General features: G+C 39.0%; 1 protein-coding gene across 1 annotated transcript; it reads left to right on the top strand.

The window, feature by feature from the left end:
• The first annotated feature begins 278 nt into the window (after window positions 1–278).
• Window positions 279–4,208, top strand: Myf5 (myogenic factor 5). The gene is made up of 4 exons (XM_051139704.1): window positions 279–319; window positions 2,108–2,612; window positions 3,323–3,398; window positions 3,869–4,208. The coding sequence occupies exons 1-4, from the start codon at window positions 279–281 to the stop codon at window positions 4,057–4,059; spliced, it is 813 nt and encodes a 270-aa protein (XP_050995661.1). The 3' UTR covers window positions 4,060–4,208.
• Window positions 4,209–23,415: the final 19,207 nt, after the last annotated feature.

Genomic DNA, 23,415 nt, shown 5'->3' with positions numbered 1-23,415 from the left:
CCTTTCTAAAATGTGTCCCAGAGGCTTCCTGTGTGTATGTTTACAAGCAGATGCATCCACCTAAGTGGCTATCGGTAGGGACTTTGTCTTCGGGATTATGTTTTTTGTTGTTGTTGTTTTTAATTTTTTAAAATCTGTGTTGTCCTATTACTGTATTCACCTCAAATAATTAGCCCCCATAAGTTACACGTTGATTTTTCTATTTGCTAGATGATTAAGTAACCTCTTGGTGTGAGACAGGACCTGCTTTTCAAAAGGACTCTGTCTTCAACATGACAATGACGGGGGCAGATGGAATGGAGACAGACACAGCTATCAAGTGCAGTGGTTGACACTGTTTCTCCGGCTTGCAGGTCCCTTCCTTGGAGTGCTTTCAAAACTCCACAGACAGTTATAATTTATCTGGTCCCTTTAGATGCTATATCAGCCCATCAATCTGGTTGCTTTAGAAAAATTACTACCATCATCATCAGAATAGAAAAAAAAACTGCAGCCGCCCCCCTCCCAAACACACACAATCACATTGGAATCACAGCACTTACTTTATTGGTTGACAGTCTGAACTGTGAACAGTCCATTTTTACAGTGGGGTTACAAACCGAGTCCAAAGCCCCCCAAAATTTGTGTCAATATTAAGTAATGGTGGTTCTTGAATATAAACAGCATCTCCCCTTGCAAGTGATCTGAAAGTGGGTTAACAGTTGAGGAGAAATCGCAAAAAGCTGAGGAATAAGCTAATTTTTTTTTCATACGAATGAATGGTAGGTTCTCCCATTTTGTCTTCACTCCATCAAAGTTTCAAAGACCTGTCTGCAAATTCCTTTTCTGAAAGGCTTTTGTCACCAGAGTGTATAAAGGCACTCTGTTAGAGGAGCTGGAAATTTTACACTAGCCCAGGATCTCTGTGCTGGCAGCTGGGACCCATCTGTAACGGTGTTAGCTGGCCTGAAAGCAGAAAATTAGCAACCCCAGAAGCCCGGGTAGCTGTTTAGTCTGTAGAAATGATAGGGCGGAGCTGCAGACTCTGGAGAAAGGAACCACGGTAGAAAGGGAGTTTAGTGTGAGAAACTGGACTGCTGCTGGTGCTGTCCACAGGCATGGGAATCTCTCTGCATAGTTACTAGTCTAGGCTTGACCCAGAGGAAGAGGCAACAGACAAATGTGTCAGGGAAGGGAGGAAGAAGGAAGGAAGAAAGGAAGGAAGGAAGGAAGGAAGGAAGGAAGGAAGGAAGGAAGGAAGGAAAGAAGGAAGTTATCTAGTTGGGGGGTGGGGGATGCTGGAGGGTCGCCTGGTCCACCTGAGGTCATCTCATTTTTAGAGCAGCAGACAAAAAATACGATCTCTGACCGTATCCGGACAATCAAAGTTCCAGCTAAGGTCACACCAATGAAACAACTAATGAATCTGAACTTTAATCCTCTTTACCAAACACATTTTGAAACAGCAGCACACTCTACATTCACTCCATAAATGAAAATGTCACTTCGATAGTTTAGTGACTATTGGCAGGGTGCAAACTAACAAAAATATCTTCAGGTAAAGGCCCTGAAAGCACCCCTGAGAGTATCAGCAAAGACTCCCAGCATTCAGGATCCAGACGCTAGGTTCCCTTTGGGTGTCAGATGGAAATACGGGGTTTAATGTCTTAGTAGGGCTGTTGCTACAGATTGTTAAAGTGCGATCAATTTCAAGAAGCCACTCCCCAGCCCCCTCCTTTAAGTTGATCCCTTGGTTTAGTTTGTCCAGAAGGCCACTGAGCAGGTTGGTCTGCAGTAAAATCATTAGCGTCAAAGGGGCTAGTAAACAGCAAATTGTCTCTAGCAGAAAGACAGAGGTTTGCCCAGACAGTCTCTGTGGGGGTTGTGGTGGGGATATGCTAATAACGCCCAGTTACAGGGACCAGCCTCCCTTCCCATCCCCCAGGAATATATAAAGAGCCCCAACCTCAGCCACCGACCCGACCCTGGCCAACAGGCATCTGTCCTTGTTAATTACAGAGAAACAATCCCACACGCGGAGCTCCGCCTGGATTTGCTGGCCTGCAGCAGCCAGGGACTCCCGTTTCTCTCTCTGCTGAATCTAGGTATCCTACCTGGTTCCCTGAAGAAGAATTGACATGATGGATGGCTGCCAGTTCTCACCTTCTGAGTACTTCTACGAAGGCTCCTGCATCCCTTCCCCTGAGGGTGAGTTCGGGGACCAATTTGAGCCCAGAGTGGCAGCCTTCGGAGCACACAGAGCTGAGCTGCAGGGCTCCGATGATGAAGAGCACGTGCGCGCACCTACAGGCCACCACCAGGCCGGCCACTGCCTCATGTGGGCCTGTAAAGCATGCAAGAGGAAGTCCACTACAATGGATAGACGCAAGGCGGCCACCATGCGCGAGCGCAGACGCCTGAAGAAGGTCAACAAAGCTTTTGAGACGCTCAAGAGATGCACCACGACAAACCCCAACCAGAGGCTCCCGAAGGTGGAGATCCTCAGGAATGCCATCCGCTACATCGAGAGCCTACAGGAGCTGCTGAGGGAGCAGGTGGAGAATTATTACAGCCTGCCAGGCCAGAGCTGCTCCGAGCCCACCAGCCCCACCTCCAGCTGCTCTGATGGCATGGTAAGCCTCAACCCGAACACCCACTATCTCTTACCATGGTCTTTGTGAAAACAGGTACAGTGGGACCACTGCTTTACTAGAAGTGTTCACCGAAAGATGCTAAAGAAAAAAACTGTCTTGTACAGGCTTTTAGTTTGATTTCCTAGCTGGTTCCATATGTGTGTACATGATAGTGAATGGCTGGCATGTGCCCCCGGTTACATTGACTAGTTTAGTGTTTTCTCTGTTATTTCCGAAATACACTACAGTGGAACCTGCCTGCCGTGCAGCTGCCACCAGTGCATAACTCAAAGAAGAATTAGAAAGAGTTCCCAGCCTGCTGCTGATACTTTTTTTTTTTTCCAGAGTGGGCATCTGCTCCAGTGTTGCCAGGTTTTAAAGTGGTTTTGCCCTGGGAAAGTGTTCTTTCCCAGAGTTAATGCTGCTTGCTTCTACTGCAATCCATTTTGCATGGCCACCCTAGTGCACATTGCTGCGGGATTTCATCTTCTGCTTTCTTCTTCCAGCACGGAGACTGACTGACCTTGGGGCCCTGGCGATTTGGAGAGAGACAGCAGCCCCTTCCTAAATCAGTGCGGGGGGCTGGGGGGGGGGCGCACAACTAAGAGCATTCGGTGGACTGAGCTAAGGGGCTGGACCGACCTCACCTTAGGTCTGTGTGTCTTTTGCCAAGGCTCGGAAATATATAGTCTGCGTGTTTTGTGTTACAGCCTGGATGTAACAGTCCTGTCTGGTCCCGAAAGAACAGCAGCTTTGACAGCGTCTACTGTCCTGATGCATCAAACGGTAAGAACCGGTAACTTCAGAGGCATCTGAAGATCTGCTCGGCCTCACAATTCAGTCTGTCATGGCAGAGTCTGTCCTTCAAAGTAGTATTGGAAAAGGGAATGAAAGTAGTGCCTCTCACCAGGGAGGCTTTGGCAGAGTAAACACATTTTCTGTTGCAGATTACCCTAACAGACCGACAGACAGAAACACACACACACACACACACACACACACACACACACACACACACACACACACACACATGCACTCACTTTATTTTGCTTGAAATATTACCAGGGGTCGTCTACCCACCACTCCTTTACCCTTAGGAATTGTTAGATATTTGCTGCACATTTTTACACCAGGCTCTCTGTGATCACCTGACCTATGCTGTCAAAGGTGCTGACCTACAGTCGAAAGGGCAGGCCAAGCAAGTCTGTCTGAGTGGGTATAATTTTGCTAAACCACTTTTCTCCTTGTCCCGTTAGCATGCGCTGCAGATAAAAGCTCTTTATCCAGCTTGGATTGTTTGTCCAGCATCGTGGATCGGATCACATCTGCAGAGCGATCTGAGTTGTCTCTCCAGGACACAGCCTCCCTCTCTCCAGCTGCCAGTACCAGCTCACAGCCTGCAACCCCAGGGGCCTCCGGTTCCAGACTTATCTATCACGTATTATGAACTATCCCCTGATGATCAGTGCGGACAGGAGGGCATATTACATGGGAGAAGCAAAGCCCCATACGTCCGAAGGGAAGACAAGCTGTGCAGAATATGTGCTTTTCAGTTGTAAATATTGTCCTGCCACTTTATAAGAAAATGTATTTAACTGAAAGTCACATTTGCAATGATGACTTCTCTGCCTGTTCCTTTTGTTTTCATTCTTTTAAAGTTTCCTTTTGCTTTAGATACATGGTTCCAAAGATATCTTTTTTCTGATGGGGGCAATTAATTGATAGTTGCTTGTAGCAATTCTTAACTTATGCATATGTATTGTAAATATTGTTCATCAAAATAACGTTGGTATTTAGATCTCTATTTTTTTCTTCCAAAACAGGGAATTCAAGATATATTTAAAGTTTGCTTTTCTCTTTAATCTTTTGTTCATATTGTATCAAATGAAAATATAACGTTGTTTAATGGTATATATTTTCAGCTTTTCTTATAAGAAATACTTTTCAATGTAAGCAATAAATAGTGCATTGTGGATAATTTCAAAATATTAAAATTTTGTGAATTCCACTATAAATAAAATTGTTTACTGAAATAACTATTTTATTTCTTGGCTTTTAAAACTAATATCCTTAGTGGAATTAGCAAATCAGGAGCATGAAGCCTTTCAATATGAGTTGAAGGTAATTACACAGTTGGCCTTGTAGATAATTATGAGTACAATTTATGGATTAATTTTTGACTTGTTGATGTCACCTATGAAAATATTATATTTCCATTTTAAATATATTTCAACCCCCCTTTTTCTGCTAATGTCTTATACAATGTGTAGTTGTATGTGGGAAAGGATAGTATAAATTTATAGGATTATTACATTTGTTTAACCAAAAAGACTAAACAATATTATGTCTTTTTGCTATCCACAGTACTTCGCCAATCATGACATAGGTTTCTGTTAACTTTTTCTATACGCTCAGAAATACCTTTATAAATGAATATACTATTATCAATAAAATATCTAAAGGAAATGTATAAATTTTTCTTATTATTAGAAAGCCAGTATAAGAAATCTTCACAACTATATAGCAAAGTGAAATAGATGGTATCCCTCCCTCATTGTATAGTCTTTTAGAAGTTTCATAACCACATTATGAATACGTGTACATATATGTCTCTGAAATAGACAAGTATCTTTTGTTACACAGTTAAAGCTGTTCCAGAAGAAACTGAGATGAAAGTTGGATGATTAAGCAGAAAAATTAAATTGTGGCAATCATGGGAGCATTTTAGATAAGTACGTCAACTAAGGAGAACAAAAGGATCCTACCCCTGAGACAGAGAAAATAGTATTAATAGAGCACAAATATGGACAATGCGTTCATCATCAAAGTTGTTATTTTATTTTTTGAGACGTTTTACTGTGTAGTCCTTGCCGATCTCAAACTCACAGGCTAGCTGTGATCCTCTGTCTGTGTCTTTTGATTGCTGGGATTACAGGGAGGCACCACCCAATCCAATCTCTGATTTGGCTATCAGTGTAAAACTGCTTGAGGTTTGAGGCTAGCCTTGAACTCACAGCAATCCACCTGCATCTGCCTCCAGAATTCTGGCATTAAAGGGATGTACCACCACGCCCAGCTTGAGGTTGCATTTCTAGTTAGTGCATGTAGACTCTTCTGCAGGCTGGCAGTACTCCTGTTGTCCAAGAGGCTTCATCATATCTCTGATTAGTTTTCTTGTGCTGGGACTTAAAGGAATATAAGTCATTACGCGACAGAGGGAGAAGGCCTGAGTTAAGAACCAACTATGGCCACGGCCACTAGATTACCATGGTGATGTCATAGTATAGACAGAAGTGTCTGTTTCTTCCCTGATCTGGGATTATAAAGATTCTAGATGAAGAGACTCCAAGATGCAAGGTATAGATTCGTTATAAGGTATAACACGAACAGGTTATTAACGTGTACATAGGCACATTTTCTTCACTTGCTGTTTCTACAGATGGTGTCGGGGCTTGTTGGCCTTAGTGAAATAAGGACAAACTTACTTAAAGGCCGGTTTTCTCTTAGGTCCACTTTTAAATGTAACCACATCTGTTTCATTAAATTAATTACTGAATATGGGAGAAACAGTCTCTCCAGGGAAGAACACACCAATTAGTTATCCAATACCAATGGTCATCCTGGTAAGATACACATACAAGCAACATTATATGGACTGAGAAAGTTACATTTGTGTATTTAGGAATATATATATATATATATATATATATATATATATATATATATATATGAAAAAGAGACCATTAACTTGAAAAGGAATAAGGAGTAAAGTATATGGAAGGGTTTGGAAGGAGAAAAGGGATACATTTTATTAAAATATTAAAATTAAAATTAATATTATTAAATATATATTTTAAATATTAAATATTTTAAAAGAAGAGAAAAATATAGTTCTCTAGAAAACTGAAAACAAAAGCTCTAGAAAAAATTATGAAACTTTTCATTCAAATGCAATAACACTGACTATGTCTATGAAATCTATTTTTATAAGAGTGCAAGTGCATTTAATACGTTCAATGTGTAATAGAAAGTATTAAATTAAAATATACAATTTCTTTAAGTAAGGTATTACTTTATAAAGTATTCAAAGTATTTGGAACTTTCCCAGTGATCTACATTTCATTCAAATGGTAACTAGGGTCAAAATTCTCAATGTTCAATGTATCATGTTTCTAACATTACCACAGGAAAGGCTAGGAGTCTGTTTAGCCAATAGTCCACCACAGCACATTATCTGCAGTCATCAGCTTCTTGCAGAAAGAAGTCCTCTTTTCCCTTTGGAAACTTGTGCCCTAATGATTGAGACCCAGAGATGTCTTCTTTACAACAAGGAAGCAGCTGGGAAGGTAAAACAGCGTAGCTGACGCATGCACAGCAAAGGAGGACTTTGTCATAGGCGGATCTCAGGAAGTGAACAGCCTGGTGGGCTGCCTCTGAGTTCCTATTAGAGTGTTTCACCTTAGTGGGCGGACTAACCTACAGACACATCTCTAGAAGTAACAGAGACAGCATTGTTCCTTACACTAAACACCTGCTAGAGCAAGGTTTCAAGGAAGAGTCCAGAGAGCACACCTTTTCTCGCGCCTACAATGCAAGCTCAGTGAGCTATGTATGAAAATTAAGTCTAGAATATTGTCTAGATTGGCAGTCACTATAAGGAAGCTACATGCTATACCCAGGCTCTTGCTTGTCTTTAGTTTTCTTTCATTTGAAAAATGCAGGTGAGATGAAGTTCATGGCTATTTAATACCCATACATTCCTCGTTAGAATGGCTTCCTTACTATTATTTAATCTGAGAGTGGTATTTCCTGCCACACTCCCTTGGGGGTTATAACAGTTGCTAGATTAAAGAAGAAATTTAATTCTCTCTCCTATGGAGGTGGTATTTCTGAGAATAATATTAATGTGTAGCTTTTTGTAACCCCAGAACAGCCCTGCTTGAATAACAACATATTTCTGAAAATATTAGCACTGAATGTCCCCACATTGCCCACAAAGTACAGATCATCAAATTTATTTACTTAAAGAATTGCAATTATATGTATTTTAGTTGGTTAGTGATTAATTTTAATAATGTTATAAAAATTGACCACTAAAGTTATTATACACACAAAGTCTTATAAAAGGTATCATCTGAAAGGCAGAAAGTAAGACAAATCTTAACTATATACCAATTAACACACATCAATATAGGTTAAGCAGGAAATAATGAGGAAGCAATGGCTAACAGATATTTAATTTTTATCATTGTACAAATAAGAAATGGGCAACATAAAGAGCAGTAATCCCTGAGAACACATACCTAATAGAATTTCTTCATATCACATGTCTCAGAAGCCTCAGGCAGACATTTGTGAGGCTTCTTATGACTTAACAATAAAAATCAGTGTTTCTGCAGTGTTTTCTGAAATAGTTACTTTTCTTTTTTTTTTTTTTATTAATTTATTCTTGTTACATCTCGATGGTTATCCCATCCTTTATATCCTCCCATTCTTCCCTCCCTCCCATTTTCCCCTTATTCCCCTCCCCTATGACTGTTCCTGAGGGGGATTTCCTCCCTCTGTATATGCTCATAGGGTATCAGGTCTCTTCTTGGTAACCCAAGGACAATACAGGTAGTAAACTTTAAACCCCTACCCAGATCTAGCCAATGGACAGGACATTCTCCACAGTTGAGTGGAGAGTGGGGTATGACTTTCACACGAACTCTGGTGCCTCACATTTGACCATGTCCCCTGGAGGGGAGACCTGGTGGCACTCATAGTTACTTTTCTTATTGCTGTAGCATCCACAAGAAAAAAAATGAACAGGAAGGAATGTGAGAAAGGAAGTGTTTATTTTGGTTTATATTTGTCCTTGGCTATCTAGATAGGCATGGTGACAAGAGAGAATGCAGCTGGTCACAGGCATCTCAGGAACCCAAGAACGAGTGGGAAATGTGACTGGGTTACCCAGCACAAGGCTTGCCTCCAGAAGCACACTTCCTCCAGGAAGCCCCATCTCATAAAGAGTTCACAATTTTCCCAAACCGGTGTTATCACCTTCTGAAAATCTATAGTTTAAGCATAAGAACTCCTGGGTGGCTTTACACATTCAAGTCATAGTTCCTGTAGTAAAGCAAGTTAAGGAGCCAATCAAGAATTAAAGCATAAGCCAGGCACTGTCGTGCGTGTCTGTAATCCCAGCACCTAGGGAGGCAGAGGCAATGGGGACCTCTTGAGTTTGAGGCCAGCCAACCCTACAAAGTGAATCCAAGACTTCACAGAGAAACCCCGTCTTAACACACACACACACACACACACACACACACACACACACACACACACACACCAAAAAAAGAAAGTGTAGTAAATTAACCAGCTTCTACAGCCCATGACTTGTGTTTTGGGTAATGACCCATGATACTTGACGGTCTTGAAATCTATAAACTGTTAGTGTTATATAGTCAATGTTATACACGATGTAGACTGGATACTTCCTTTCCTTGGGTCATGCTATTCCTGGGCTAGACACTATCAACTGGCTGCAGAAGTGAGCCAGTCATTCAGTTCTGCCCATGAGCTCATCATCTTCCGTGGCCATAGTGATTGTTTTATGGTTGGACATGGGGCCCACATTGCTCAATTAGTACCAACCTTGGGATCTCCTCTCTCTCTCTCTCTCTGCCTCTCTGTCTCTCTGTATCTGTCTCTCTGTCTCTCTTCCTCTCCGTCTGTCTGTCTCTGTCTCTCTGTCTCTGTCTCTCTCTCTCCCTCCCTCCTTCCCTCCATCCCCTGTCCATCTCTCCTTCCTTGCCTTCTTTTCTTTTCTATTTCTGGTGACAACATAGTAGATAGAGCTTATGGCATCACGCATGTTAGGCAAGTGCTCTTCCTCTGAGCTATAGCATTAGCCCTTGCTGAAATTACAAGGAAAAGGAAACTCTCTTTCTGCTGGAGCTGGAACAGATGAGGGTTTTACTTTCTTCAAAATGGCCCTCTGTCTTCTCACACCCATGAGAGCAGATCTTCCCTAGTGCCTAGTGATAAAGCCAAAGCAGTAGATACATGCCTAAAACGTGATCACTGGGCAAGCATCTTAAAATACCTGAATATCTGCTCTTTTCAATATTTTATACCTTTTGAAGTTGACAAATTTATTATTATTTTTTTATTTCAACCAATATATATGAGGGTATTGTTAAGTGAAACGGGCATTGTTTCATATGATCGCATTGTCTGCATACTCTCCGCAGCAGTCTCGGAATATTTATCCAGCCTTATCATTGCATTTCCTTTTCTAGCTTCATACCCATAAGGTAACAGCAAAGCAAACTTGGTAGCAGATGCCATGGGGACGCCTTTGTTCCGTCGCCTGTCCCCCTCTCTGGAGTTACCGCTTTCTAGCCCGGTCCTTGTTAGCGCCACCACAGCAACGGGAGGGGCATCTCTGAGTCTTTCTACCTTCTCATCTGCCTGTAAGCTCTGCAGAGCTCTTTTCTACTTCGCCTGCATCATATATCTAGATCTCTCTTAATAGATCTCACCTCATGCATCCGCTCTGAGCTACTCCTCTCTGAGCTTGGCCACGCCTCTTTGAGCAACTTCATGCTCTTCTTCTGGAGAACCCCAGCACCCGATGCCAAATTTAGGGTAGGTGCTCTATGGCCCAGAAGTCCTGAACTCAAGTAATTTTTCTGTCCAGCTAGTTTTAACTAGGACTGCAGAAGTGCACCACCTCACATAGCTTAGACATCAATTATAAAGCAGTTTTTCTCTGAGCTCTCTCACAGGCTCCAGTCCCCTTTTTCTTTCTTCTCTGGATACACAGCCAGCTCTTTAGTGCTCTGGATCCAGTGTTTGCTCTTGGTATGCTCATAAACCCTGCCTATGACCTGTCTCCAGAAGATCCTCAGTGAACTGAGTCACGTTTGACATCTTCCAAATACTGAGCTACAGATTTTTCTTCGTTAGACCACTTATATTTTCAGCTGTCAACGACATATTTCTCTTCCAACAAGGGTAGAACTGATGGCAATTGGAGTCAGTTTCTATTTCCCTGTTTGTTCAAGGCAACTGGTTTAGTTATTTAAAGCATGAGACAAAAGAAACATAAAAATAATAGCAGTAGCGGCAACAGAAGCAAGCTTGCCTTCCTTTAATATCACTGTCATTGCCTCTTTTTTCTTTTCCTTTTTTTTTGGGGGGGGGTGAGGGCGTGGTCTCTCTATGTAACACTAGCTGTCCTGAAAGTACCTATGTAGACCAGGCTGGCCTTGAAATCACTCTGCCTACCTCTGCCTCTGCCTCCTAAGTACTGGGATTAAAGAACCACCACGCCTGAATTAGCAAGATTCATATATAAAATTACCCTCAGCATTTTCGTTTGTGCCCATTAGGGAGTAACATTTTTTGCTGAAAAGGTTTTTTTTTTTTTTTTTTTTTTTTTTTTCATTTTTCTTTTCTTCAAGTTGGACATCCTACACTTGGTGGTAGTTTATAGTGAAGGAAATAAGATACAAAGGCAAGGGAAAAAACATTTTTACTGAACACATTCTTTTCACTACAAAGTATGGTTTACATGCATTGATTGATATGTCAGCAAATAATAATTATCTCTATTCATGGAGCTGTTACTATTACATGGAACTATCATGAAGCCTGATACACATGACACACAACTAAGAATGAAAACCACACAGAGTTGGGTGTTACCCACTGTATTTATTGCTGAGGAAGTACTTGGAATGGATATAACATGATCCATTTGCAAGTGAATAAATTATAAATTCTCCTATTATAATGTTACTCAGCATTAAGGGCTCTGTGGAAACATGAGGCAAGGTCAAGTCTTGGAAGCAAGTTACTGAGACTTTGCAAATGGCATGTCAGTATTCCGATGCCCGGGGGTGGGGAGAGGGTGAGTTAGGAAGGAGGCTTTGCACTAGCCCATGCATGAGTTGCTGTTGTCTTTTAACCATCACTGAATGTCTAGTCTTAGCTGTTCCTAATTGAGAATTGTTGATTGGACCACTGAGATTACTTCTGCATGATTTGAGACATCTGCAAATAGAGGGTGACATACAACCATACAGATGTCACAGCCACATGACAGGTCTCCATCAAACTTTTAGAAACATCTATTCTTTTGCTTCCCGCCCAAATGAGTACATTGAGTTCAGCTGAAGCCGATCCTCACTACAGTCCCTTGCCTTCCTCCTAGCAAATGTTTAATCAGGTTGCCATTGCTGGCAATCACTAGGAAAAGATAAGGGTACAGCAGAAAGATCAATATCAAAATAAGAGAGCTAGTAAATAAAGAAGAAAGTGAAAAATTAACATCATCAAAGGAGAGTATTTATTGTAGTGTGTTTTCTTCTAATTCAAAGAATTTTCATTGGGTCTGTGCCTCAAGCTTAAAGATTTGCAGTTCTCCAAGTATTTTTTTCACATCAAAGTTAACTCTGAAAATATTTCACAGATAATTAAATGTTAACATTTTCCTTCTGTTAACATGATGTGTACTCACTTAAGATGTGACATAAAAACAAACACCAAAATCCCACCTGCCACTCATTACAAGTGTCACCTTCCAAACTCAATAAAATAATAATAGAGAACAAGAATTCTAGATATTCAGCAAAACCATATTATGAATAAATATATTTTCTTTTGAGGAAAAAATCTATAAATAAAACCTGAAAAATAAGAATTTATGGTCAAAGATAATTCATAGTGTTCTCATGTTCAAGTTGATGGCCTCATATGCAACATTAATTGGACTTAGAGGTTTATTAAAAGGAAGAGAAACACAGTGAGAGAGAGAGAGAGAGAGAATGGACACATTAAGAACTGATTTGGCAGAAATTGTAGGGGAGAAATGGGGGTGGTTTCATCACACATACAATAAAATTCTCAACAATAAAGAAAAATAAACATTAAAATGATTTTTTTAAGTTAATCCAGTCTCATATTCAAATGGTAATATGAGCTGGGTGAGAAGTGGAAGTGTAATTAAACAAGTGGATTGTGTGTGACCATAAAAATATCACTGCTGTGGTGTTGGACATTCTACAGATGAAAACAAGTCTGAGTTTCTTTCACATAATTTTCTATTAGGCACACAAGGGTGTGAAATAAATGCTCACTAAATCCATTTCTGTTTTCTCATATTAGTGTGTACACATGAGTAGCACCTTTATTTGATTAATTTACATTTCTTTTTATATCTGATTGTAGATCAAGAACTCATCCTGTTGGAAATGCTATAATCTCTTTTAGAAAGACAGGATATACTACATCAATAGTCGCATATAAATTTAGAATCTACTCATTATGAAAAAACAAATAACTACTACAGAGACATCATTTTACCATCATGGAGTTAGAAATAGTTACATAAAAATAGTCTAAGAACATGTGAGGGAAGGGAAGAATTTTCTATAAAGTCAAATAAAGGATTCCAAAGTCTTTCATGCTGGCCGTGTTTGAGAGAGAACTGTCTTGCATTGATATACTGCCAACTCAAAGTGACTAAGAATCCTTTTAGAATCACATATAAATAAGAATCATTTCACCCACCTCTGGGATGGAATGTGACAGCTGGTTAAAGTAAGCATAGCAACACTACACAACTATGCCAAACAGGATGCCTGGCTTAACTAGTCAAAAATAGAGCCTCAAAGTAAAAGTGTTCAAATTAGAGTGTTGGCCAGGATAAAACTTTAATGTTCTCTGTTCCCTGCATCCTTGATGAGTATAAATTTCATGTTAATATTGCCAATCAAATTCAAGGTATGCTTTCACAACCTGAGACTTTGCTACTATCACCTTGAGAGTTTTGTGGTCTTCTGAGCCAACTTGGATAATGTGGAAGCACTGGGTATAATAGCTAATGGACTTAACTGAAGTAAGAGTGAGCCTTGTCAAGTTGCCAGGTCCCAGTCTGTAAAATAATCAAATGATTTCCCCCTTTGCACGTGGTCTTCCTCCATCGTAATACCCAGGTTTCAATATTCACATCTTCAGTCCACTTGGGGATTAGTCATCATATGTTTGGAGCTCTGAAACCAGTTTCTAGTACTTATAACATAGGTGGAGACAATATGCTGTACATGTAAATAACCAGAAGAGTTCATACTAAGGGCTATCAGAGAGGGTTTAGAGAAATAGGTACCAATATTACCAGTAAGATTATTCTTACCTTATCTGGTAAGTCAGTGGTCCAAGAGATAATGTGGTTTTTATATGTTTGAACAATAATGATAAATGCTGTAGCTAGAAGTCAAGTGGACCAAAAGGAACATAGAATACCAATGTTTTTCCTTCCTCATTCCAGTTAGTAATATATATATACGATCAAAATTAAAAGTGGTTTAAAATGTCCTGGCAAACTATGATTTCCAGCCAAGTGTGAATGCTCATAGAAGTCATAGCATGTCCTGTTACTAAACTTGATATACAAATTATCTAAAAATCATTATCTCTCTTATTTAGTCAGCTCAAAAAGTTTGATGAAATTTTATTTCAATATAACACTTCCAGCCTGTTACATCTAAACTGTGGCCTTGACTCTGATTTAATAACTGAAGATGCTAGGATTGAGAACACTTCTACAATAAAATATTATAAACCATCAATACATGTATAATTGCATATAATGTTAAAGTACTACAAAATTATTTCTAATATTATTTAAAGAAAAATATCTGAATTATAACTTGAAATTATTTACTGGTATTGCACATAAATGGACTTAATCCATATTGCTATGACCATGTTATTTAGTATATCCTGATGCTATGGACATTGAAGCATAAATGAGATTATCCTTTCTAACTATTAATAGATAATACAGGTGAGGTCATTCGTTTCAAATTTTTTTGTAACAAAAGAAAAGTGCTGTGCCAAAGCTCACAACTAGAAATTCAGGTACATAGGATTAGAAATGTTGCTGCCTTACTTTCCTCAGAAAAGGGGAGCCCCCCCACTCCAGCTCATAAAATAGCATCAGGACTAAGCATGGCCTCTTCCCTTGTGGCCTGGCAAGGTAGCCCTGCCAGGGAAAGAGTGATCAAAAAGCAGGCAACCAAGTCCATGTCAGAGACAGCACCCCCTACTCCTCGGACTATGACACCCACAGGAAGCCTGAGCTGCCCATCTCCTACATCTGTGTAGGGGGTGTAGGTCCAGTCTATTCATGCTTCTTGATTGTCGCTTAATTTTTGAATATATTTTATTTGTTTATTTTAATGTTATGGATTGACAGTCTTGCCTGAAGGGGTGTACATGCATGACAAGGGTGCAACGTGATCTCTGCAACCAAAAGAATCTGTCTGATCACATGAGGCTGGAGTTGAAAAGGTGCTCGTGAACATCCTGGCATAGACGCTAGAAACCCAGTTCTGGTTTCCTCCAAGAGCAGCAGTACATGCTCTAGATAGTTGAGACGCCTCTCCAGTTGCTCTTCTGTAATAGTTTCAAATGCTCTGCTATATTAGCTGTTACATTTGAAATACACAATAGCCTTATGCCTACCTAGCTCCTACCATATAATCAGTCAGAGGTAACGATATTCCCCAGAGCATTACAAAATCATACTCATCATTCTTAAATCTAGCTCTGGGTAGAGTGTCAGTCCATTTAGATGAGGAAACTATGAATATAATTATCCCATGATGTTTAATTTTTTTATATTAATTTATTCTTGTTACATCTCAATGTTTATCCCATCCCTTGTATCCTCCCATTCCCCCCCCATTTTCCCATTATTCCCCTCCCCTATGACTGTTCCTGAGGGGGATCACCTCCCCCTATATATTCTCATAGGGTATCAAGTCTCTTCTTGGCTACCTGCTGTCCTTCCTCTGAGTGCCACCAGATCTCCCCCTCCTTTTTTTTTTTTACATGTATTCTAAATGAACAACTAAATAAAGTTAACAAAGCCAGCTATACTGGCACATTGCTGTAACCCCAGCACCTGGAAGAAAGAGGCAAGACTATAAGCCTTAGCCACATGGGAAGATAATGTCTCCAAACAGCAGCAGCAACTGAGCAATACTAGATGGCATGCAGCGACTCATGTTACCACATCAGTAGCAACAACGTCCATGTGAAACTTCTCTCTCGTGTAGTTAATTCCCTAATGTCGAGAGAGTCTCTTGTGTGTTGTATGGGTGCAACAGCTGTCAGGAAAAATTCTGAAGAGCTATGGGTTAGGCAGGAAATAGGAGGTGGGACATCTGGCAAGCAGAAAGGATTCTGGGATAGAGCCAGGCCCGGGACAATTGATTGGTAAGATGTGAGGAGGACAGAGACATGGCTCCTGAGTAGAGGTAACCAGCCACACGGCAGAATGTAGATCAGAATAAATGGTTATGAGCTAGTCAGAGAAGAGCATAGCTATATTGCTGAGGCATTGGTAAAACGTATTTTAAGTCTCATGAGCCTTTATTCTGGGAGCTTGGGTCCTGAAGGGAAAACCACAACACCCTAAAGCAGACCTAATGCATATTGTAAGTTGATACATGAACATCTTTACACTTGACCTTGAGGATGGATGCCGCATTGTGAGATAAAGGAGATGTCTATGTAGGTGGGCACAGGCTCACTTACCAGGCTTAGTAAAAACCCACTAAGCTCAAAGAAAGCCCTAATAGGCTTGTAGAAGCCAATTGTTAAATCTGTTTTGATGCTGCCCCCCATTTAGTCTACCTCTTTCCTAAATATACTGTTTGTATTCAGGCAATCTATAAGAAATACTACTAGAAGTACATAGGAATATTAATTTCAATTGAAGAGTTTATCACCAGTCTGTTTCATGACTAAAAATAGGTACTGTACTTTTGAAATGATCCTCTGTTTCCCACTAACCAGCCTTTACATTAATTTTCAGTTGTCACTTTCTGTGTTGTAACAACTCATTTTAGTTCTTTTTCTGTTCTGTCATTAATTTTGCAATTATATTTTTTTCATATATTAAAAATATGATTTATATTTATATGTGGGTTTATTAACAGTATCTTTTAGTAATTTTAGAGGAGAAACTAACTTCTCCATAAAGAATATATTCTTAGAGTCATTTAGTGAATGTTTCAGAAGTTGAAGGAGAAGATTGTTCATTATTTGTCTAACAATAAGTGACTAGAAACATTTTAAAACCAGCAGAAGAACATGAAGACATATTTAAAGAGTTTTTCTAACAGATTTTCAGAAATATTTTTCTAATAAAATAGATGGCCTGGCTATAAGTTATGATGAAATTTAATAACTAAAAATGCTTTGGTGCATCATAGATCAAGTAGAACATAGAGAAATATCAGGAATAGCAGAAAATGTGGACAGGAGAGGAAAAAAATCAGGACTATCTCCCTCCATCCTTTCTCTCTCTCTCATCTCCATGTGGCATTTACCTCTTGTTTTCATTAAAGTGACATAACTTTCATATTTCAAGTATCTTCCCAGTGAATTATTGAACCACAAATGATGGTGAGTAATGTCTGCAATGCTTGCCTTCTGAGGCGCGTAAGCTAGCCTGCATGGTTTACAGCTGCTAAAGTAGTAGTCAGCCTTTCATTGCAGTGATGTGATGGATTCACTGCACTAAGAGAACTATCTCCATTGTAAATTAATTCTTAAAACATTGGACCATAAATGTCACAGGTATCATTATCCACTCCACTCCGTGTCCAGAAGTAGATGCTGTCAGTCGGACACAGGTGCTGGTTCCTAAAAGGAAGATATTCCAAACAAAGCACATTAAACCATGACTCCATTCTAAGGGCAATTCCTTTCAGAGGCGTCTTTACTTCATGCTGCTTGGCAAAAGATTAATGGATTCTATTTCTGATATGCAATTGGCTTCAGGGTTTTCCTGCATCTTTTCAGAAAAAAGTACTCCTGAGTGTTCTTTAACAAATATGTTCTTACATGTGCCTTTGTAGGAGCCTGTACTGGGTTTAGTCAGAGTTCATCTGCTTATGCGTCCCTTTGGAATACATGGATTTAAAATACAACCACTTGTCATGCCTTTATTGAGTCATCAGTGGACATAGAACTTTCCAGGAATTCTGGCCAATTCGAAAGAAATGGTAACAGATCCTGTTATTTGACCATATAACAACTTATTTAGATTTTAAATAAAGACTATATGTTTATAAAACTACATATTATAGGATCCCAAATATATATTTTTAAATAATTGAAGGTTAAAACAAAGATTAAGATAGATGTGGGGAAAAACTGTAGCTAAACACTGACTATAATGCTAAACTTGTAGGACACAGAAAACTTTTAAAAATCTTATATTAGAAATAAATTTAATTAGCTATTCATACAATTAAGAAATTATCAAAATATAGAAAAGCTTCAAACCCTCAAAGTTCAACTTATAATTTAGTGCCAAATGATGAAATAGAAATACAGAACAGAGAGACATTTATTAACGACAAAAGGATGAAAGATGTCACAAGCATGTGAAATGAGGAAGAATTTCAGGTAACAGGGTAATGTTAGAGTTTACTGTTTAGAAAGTGAACGTAATGCATGACATAAGTAATGTCCTAGAGCATGGTTTCTCAAAATAGATGAAAACAAGTAGAAAATAAGAATAGCCTTGTTTTAAACAAAAATAAATCTGTAATTACAAATCTTCCTATAAAGAAGGCATCATGGCCAATTTGCATTAAATAACAACCATATAGTGTTGCACAATCTTCCATTTACTTAGTGGCCCACAGTTTAGCCCTTGTAGTTTGTACTGTATGGTTGAGAGGTAGTAGTAGTACCAGAAAAGAGAAAAACATAGATCATTCTCATTTATGAATATATACACAGGCACTAAATAAATATTGGCAAACCAAATGTTAGATAGGTTTATTTTAAAAAAAGCAATGTTGCCACATTTTAGAAATCCATTAATGTATGTGACCGCTTTGTGATTAACGATGAAAACCTCAAATCACCACTTTATAATAGACACAGAAAACCACTTTACACGATCGGCATTCACTTATAATTTAAAGATATATAAAAGCAGGATTAAAAGCACTATTATTATCCCGATAATCATGTCTATAAAATATTAAGAACAAACATCTAACTTAACAGTCAAACGGTGCAGGCCCTTCCACTCTATATTAAAATAGCTCATTTGCTGTCCCTGCTTTTGTTCACAGCTGAACTTGATATTCTATCTGTAGAAGCTAGTTAAGAGGAATTATATATGACCCAGAAAACAGGTCAAAAATGCGCAGAGGCATCACAACGGTGCGAATCTGGTTATAGACGAGAGAAAAGCCACTCAGCATTAATGACCAGCCCATAAAAAAGCAGAGAGAGGAGGGAAGGGTCACGATTCATGCTCCACACGAGTGGTAAAGATCCCGCCCTTCATTTCTCAGCTCTAAGAACTTCCCACTCCTTCAGGTAGTGCCCGCCACAGATATCTTGTGTGGAAGCTGTTTATTAAAGAAGTGTTCCCATAGAAACCTGGTTCCGGGGTCAACAAATCCAAATAAGAAAGAGGACGAGCAACCATGTAATTGTAGCTGCAGCTCAACTCCCGTGTCAGTGTGATCCCATAGACAGCTCCAAAATGTGAACTGCAGAATTGACTTTTGCATTTGGGCATCAAGTTAGTCATTGGGTTAGAGCCCCCCGCTAGAGAGCTACGACCTTCCAGGAACTTCTTGCTCTGCACTTCCGGTTCAGCTGGATCAGGCTAAGATCAGTTTCCTGAGTAGAAAGAAGGGACACACAGATCCTGGTAATGGCCTCACAGCTCACAAGGAAGAGTTTTGTGTTGTGGGCAGCAGAGTAGCGGTGTCCTCTATTGTCAGTTGTTGTCTGAGTTTTAACCTAGTTGTAAATTTTTGTTTCTGTCTACTGTAAAAGGAAGCGCTCTTGATAAGGGGTGGGAGCCGCACCCCTCTAAGAACATAAGGTGGGGTATTTAGAATGCACTTGGTAATTATAAAAAATGCAATAGAAGGCTCTCTTATTAGGTCTATCATTTCACCAGCCACAAGTAGTTAGCTAGGTTTGCAGTACTACACCTGTGTCCTCCTATCAAGCAGGTCTTAAGTCTAATTAGGTGACTGTTGGTTATTCCAAAGACATAAGTGCTACTATTGCACCCTTAGGTGTGTCCTCCTGCACTGTGCATTGTGGTGGTGCATAGAGTTTGCAGCTAGATTAGGGAACCATGATCTGGAGATTGTTTGATGGGATAAAGAGCCATAGATCAGAAAGTAACCAGGAGATACTGGAAAACTATTATCACACATGCTTGCATACTGGTGTGCCTGTGTGTGTGTGTGTGTGTGTGTGTGTGTGTGTGTGTGTGTGTGTGTGTGTTGTGTTTGTATGTGTGTGGGTGCCACCAAGCTTAGCTCTTTAAGTGGCTGTTAGAGATCCAAATTCACATTCTGATGCTTACAGGGCAAGCACTTGACTGACGTAGCCATCTTCCCAGCACTTCCTGGAAAACTGAAATTATAAACCCCCAGCCAATAAAATAATTTTTAAAGTATGAGGCCTAAAATAGGAGTTAAAGTGCTTAGGGCCTTATTATTCTAATTTGATTCATTTTCTTTACTGACATAGGAATGAAATAATGTTGACATGCTAGTAGAATTACATGAATATGATTTAATTACTTTGTACTTTATAAGCTTTAGGTGAATGACCTATTTGTCTTACTTCAGAGGTCACAGAAAGGTCATCAGATGAATGTATTTCTCAAGTCAATACTAACCTCATGCTTAGATCCTGCCCCATTTACTAAAGAAAAGGCTCCAGAAACAGTGTCCAGGTAGCAATGTTTCTTGGCTATTGTCAACATCAGGTGATAGAAGATCTAGGAATTCAGGTAGAAAAATGAAATACCAATCAGAGTTGCAATTAGTTTAAAAAGATGTGAGGAATATTATACACTGGAGCAAATAAAAGTTTTACTGAAAAGCTGAGGGCTCCATTTTCATTAGAATGGCCAACTACAATACTAGTAATAAAAATTAGTCTTCCAAATCATATCTTTGCATGAAAGCAACAGAAAACTCTATATCAAGTAGCACGGCACACTAGTAGCAACACAGCTTCTGGAGGTAAGATTTGTAGATGTTAGGCATTTTCTAGGGATGAGTAACCTCCACTGTTAACTGAATGGTTTAGAATCATGTAATAGATATACTTCTGGGATGTCCGTGAAGGAATTTCCAAAGAGGTTTAGCACAGGAGAAAGGACCTGTCTAGAACACGGGCAACACCATTTCATGGGCTGAAGTTCTCGATGGAAGAAAAAGGATATTTTAGAATGAGAAAATCACGTTGAGCCCAAGCACTCACTTCTGCCTCCTGACTGAACACACAATGTGACCAACTGCTTCGTGTTCCTGCTGTGACTTCCTGGTCATGGATGGTAACCCCTCAATCCATGAGCCAAGGCAAACCATTCATTCCTTAAGGTGCCTTTTTTAAGTGTTATGATCATGATAACAAAAAAGTAGTTATTGAACCTGTTAAACTTTAGATAATCATTTAATTTCTCAGTATATGCACCTAAAATGTGGGGGTGACAAGCAAAGTTAATATGTGTCGTGTGAGTAAACCGTGCCTGTAAGTAAGAGTAGCTGAATACAGTAATGTATAATTAAATAGCTTAAAAGAAACTTAAGAGTTTTATAAGGAAGACACAAGAATATTTTTACTGTCATGAATTTTTGGTAAATGGAAAAATTACTGAATTAATCACAGGAAAAATTATCGAAGGGGTAGAGACTGGTTTTCCCATAATAACCCAAGCTTTGTTTGTAGCAGGGGATAAGTTATGTTTCTGCCCAATTAAATTCTACTGATATGTAACATCAGACATTTTCTTTTTGTCTTATATCTTAGTCTAAAAGAAATTCAGGCCTTTGTCCATGTGAGTCTATTTAGTCTTCCTTTATGCCTTTAAAAACTATTATAATATGTCTTCCATCCTTTTTGTAGTCATCTCACATTGATGAGCATATATTATTTACTGTGACGACGAAATCGCTTTGATGAGCATATAGATTATTTACTGTGGATACTAAAATGAATGCTACTGGATATTTGTATTTGTCTTTGAATACACACATGTGGTAAAGCTATGCAATAATACATGAAAAACTAAGATTGACTATTCAAAATTCCACTTGGCTGATCTTACATAAGTAACCCACTGCTGCCTCTGCCCACCAAGCTTTCAATCACCTCTAAAGGCAATTAGTGACATATATACAATAAAATGGAGCCAAAATAAAATGTTTGCAGAAGAAGAGAGTATACAGAGAAAAAGACACCCACACACACAAAAAATACATATAACCAGAGTGTATCATTTAAAAAAAATTTGAGGCCTAGCAGTTACTAAAACGTCAAAAATTGTCTTCTGATGCATGGGACTGATCGAATAACAAAAATAAAACAAATTATAAGAAAAATGAATGTTTGAAAAACAAGATTTCATGATAAAAATATATTATAATAATGAAATATTTAAAATAAGGATCATATAATGAAGCTAAAACTACATCCTACAAAAGAGAACACAGAGATCAAAGAGGGTCAGTTTCCAAGTGTTCATTGGCTATCCAGGTAGAGAGGATGCTAAAAAAATTTTAAAAAGTGAAAGAAGGGAAAGAATAATAAAAAATTAAAATAATTTTCTTTTCTATGATTTATTTTTACATTTTATTTGTGCATGCATGTGTGTGCACAAGGTGGGGTGTGTGTGTGTGTGTGTGTGTGTGTGTAGGCATATACACCTGTATGCAGGTCCAAAGAGGCCAAGAATTGGTGTAAAATACCCTGAAACAATACTCATGGTTGTCAATCTCATGACATAGATGCTAAGCCCCAGAACTGGAGGTTCTCTAGAAGAGAAGCAGTTGCTATTAACCAATTGGAGTACCTCTCTAGCTCCAACCAACATTCTAACATTCTTATGGGGATTGACTTTCTGCATATTAATTTTTTTATTAAAAATGGATTGCAGTTTCCTCTCCCCCAGCTCCTCCCAGAACCTTTCCACTTCCTTACCTACCGACATCTATCCCCTTTTCTTCTCTCACTTATTAAAATGTAATCTGGCATCTAAAACAACACTAATAACAACAACAATAACAGCAATAATAATGATAATAATAAGATAAAATTAAACCAAACAAACCAGAATAGGACAAAACAAACAATAAAACAGAAAAAGTCAAAGTTCTTTTTAAAGTACAAAAAACACACACAGACGCAGAGACACACATATTTATACATTAAAAAAACTGTAAAAATTGAAAACCATAATATATAGGCAATAGATCTGTAAGGTTTTTTAATATGCTCAAATAAAGCACTCTGAGACAAACAGCCTCCAAAAATACCATTGAGTTAGTTTTGTGTTGGCCATCAGTTTTTGAACATGGGGCCTGGCCTTAAGTGTGGTTTGTATGCCCAGTAAATCTCTGAAGAAAACTATGTTTTCTTTTGTGCATAGTCATCAATTGTAGTTTGCTTCAGTGTTAGGGATGGGGGCACATGTTCATTCCTTCTGTCAGCTCTGGGACCTCATCTGGCTTAGACTGTGTAGGCTCTGAGCATGGTACCCATGGTCTCGGTAAGCTCATGTGTGTGTCAGTCCTATTGCCTCTAGAAAACTTTGTTAAAATAATTTCTTAAATCTTATAAATAAAAAAGATAGAAAATTTCAAGCCGATTCAGTCTATTGAATGCCCAATGTGATAACCATACACTGGCTCAAACAAATAAACAAGCTTGTATTTTCAGAAGACGTAGGCAAAGAAAAATT

The sequence above is a fragment of the Acomys russatus genome, chromosome 31 (genome assembly GCF_903995435.1).
Source record: "Acomys russatus chromosome 31, mAcoRus1.1, whole genome shotgun sequence".
Taxonomy (NCBI): domain Eukaryota; kingdom Metazoa; phylum Chordata; class Mammalia; order Rodentia; family Muridae; genus Acomys; species Acomys russatus.
The sequence above is the reverse complement of the archived record's forward strand: the minus strand, read 5'-3'. Positions and strand labels throughout refer to the sequence as shown.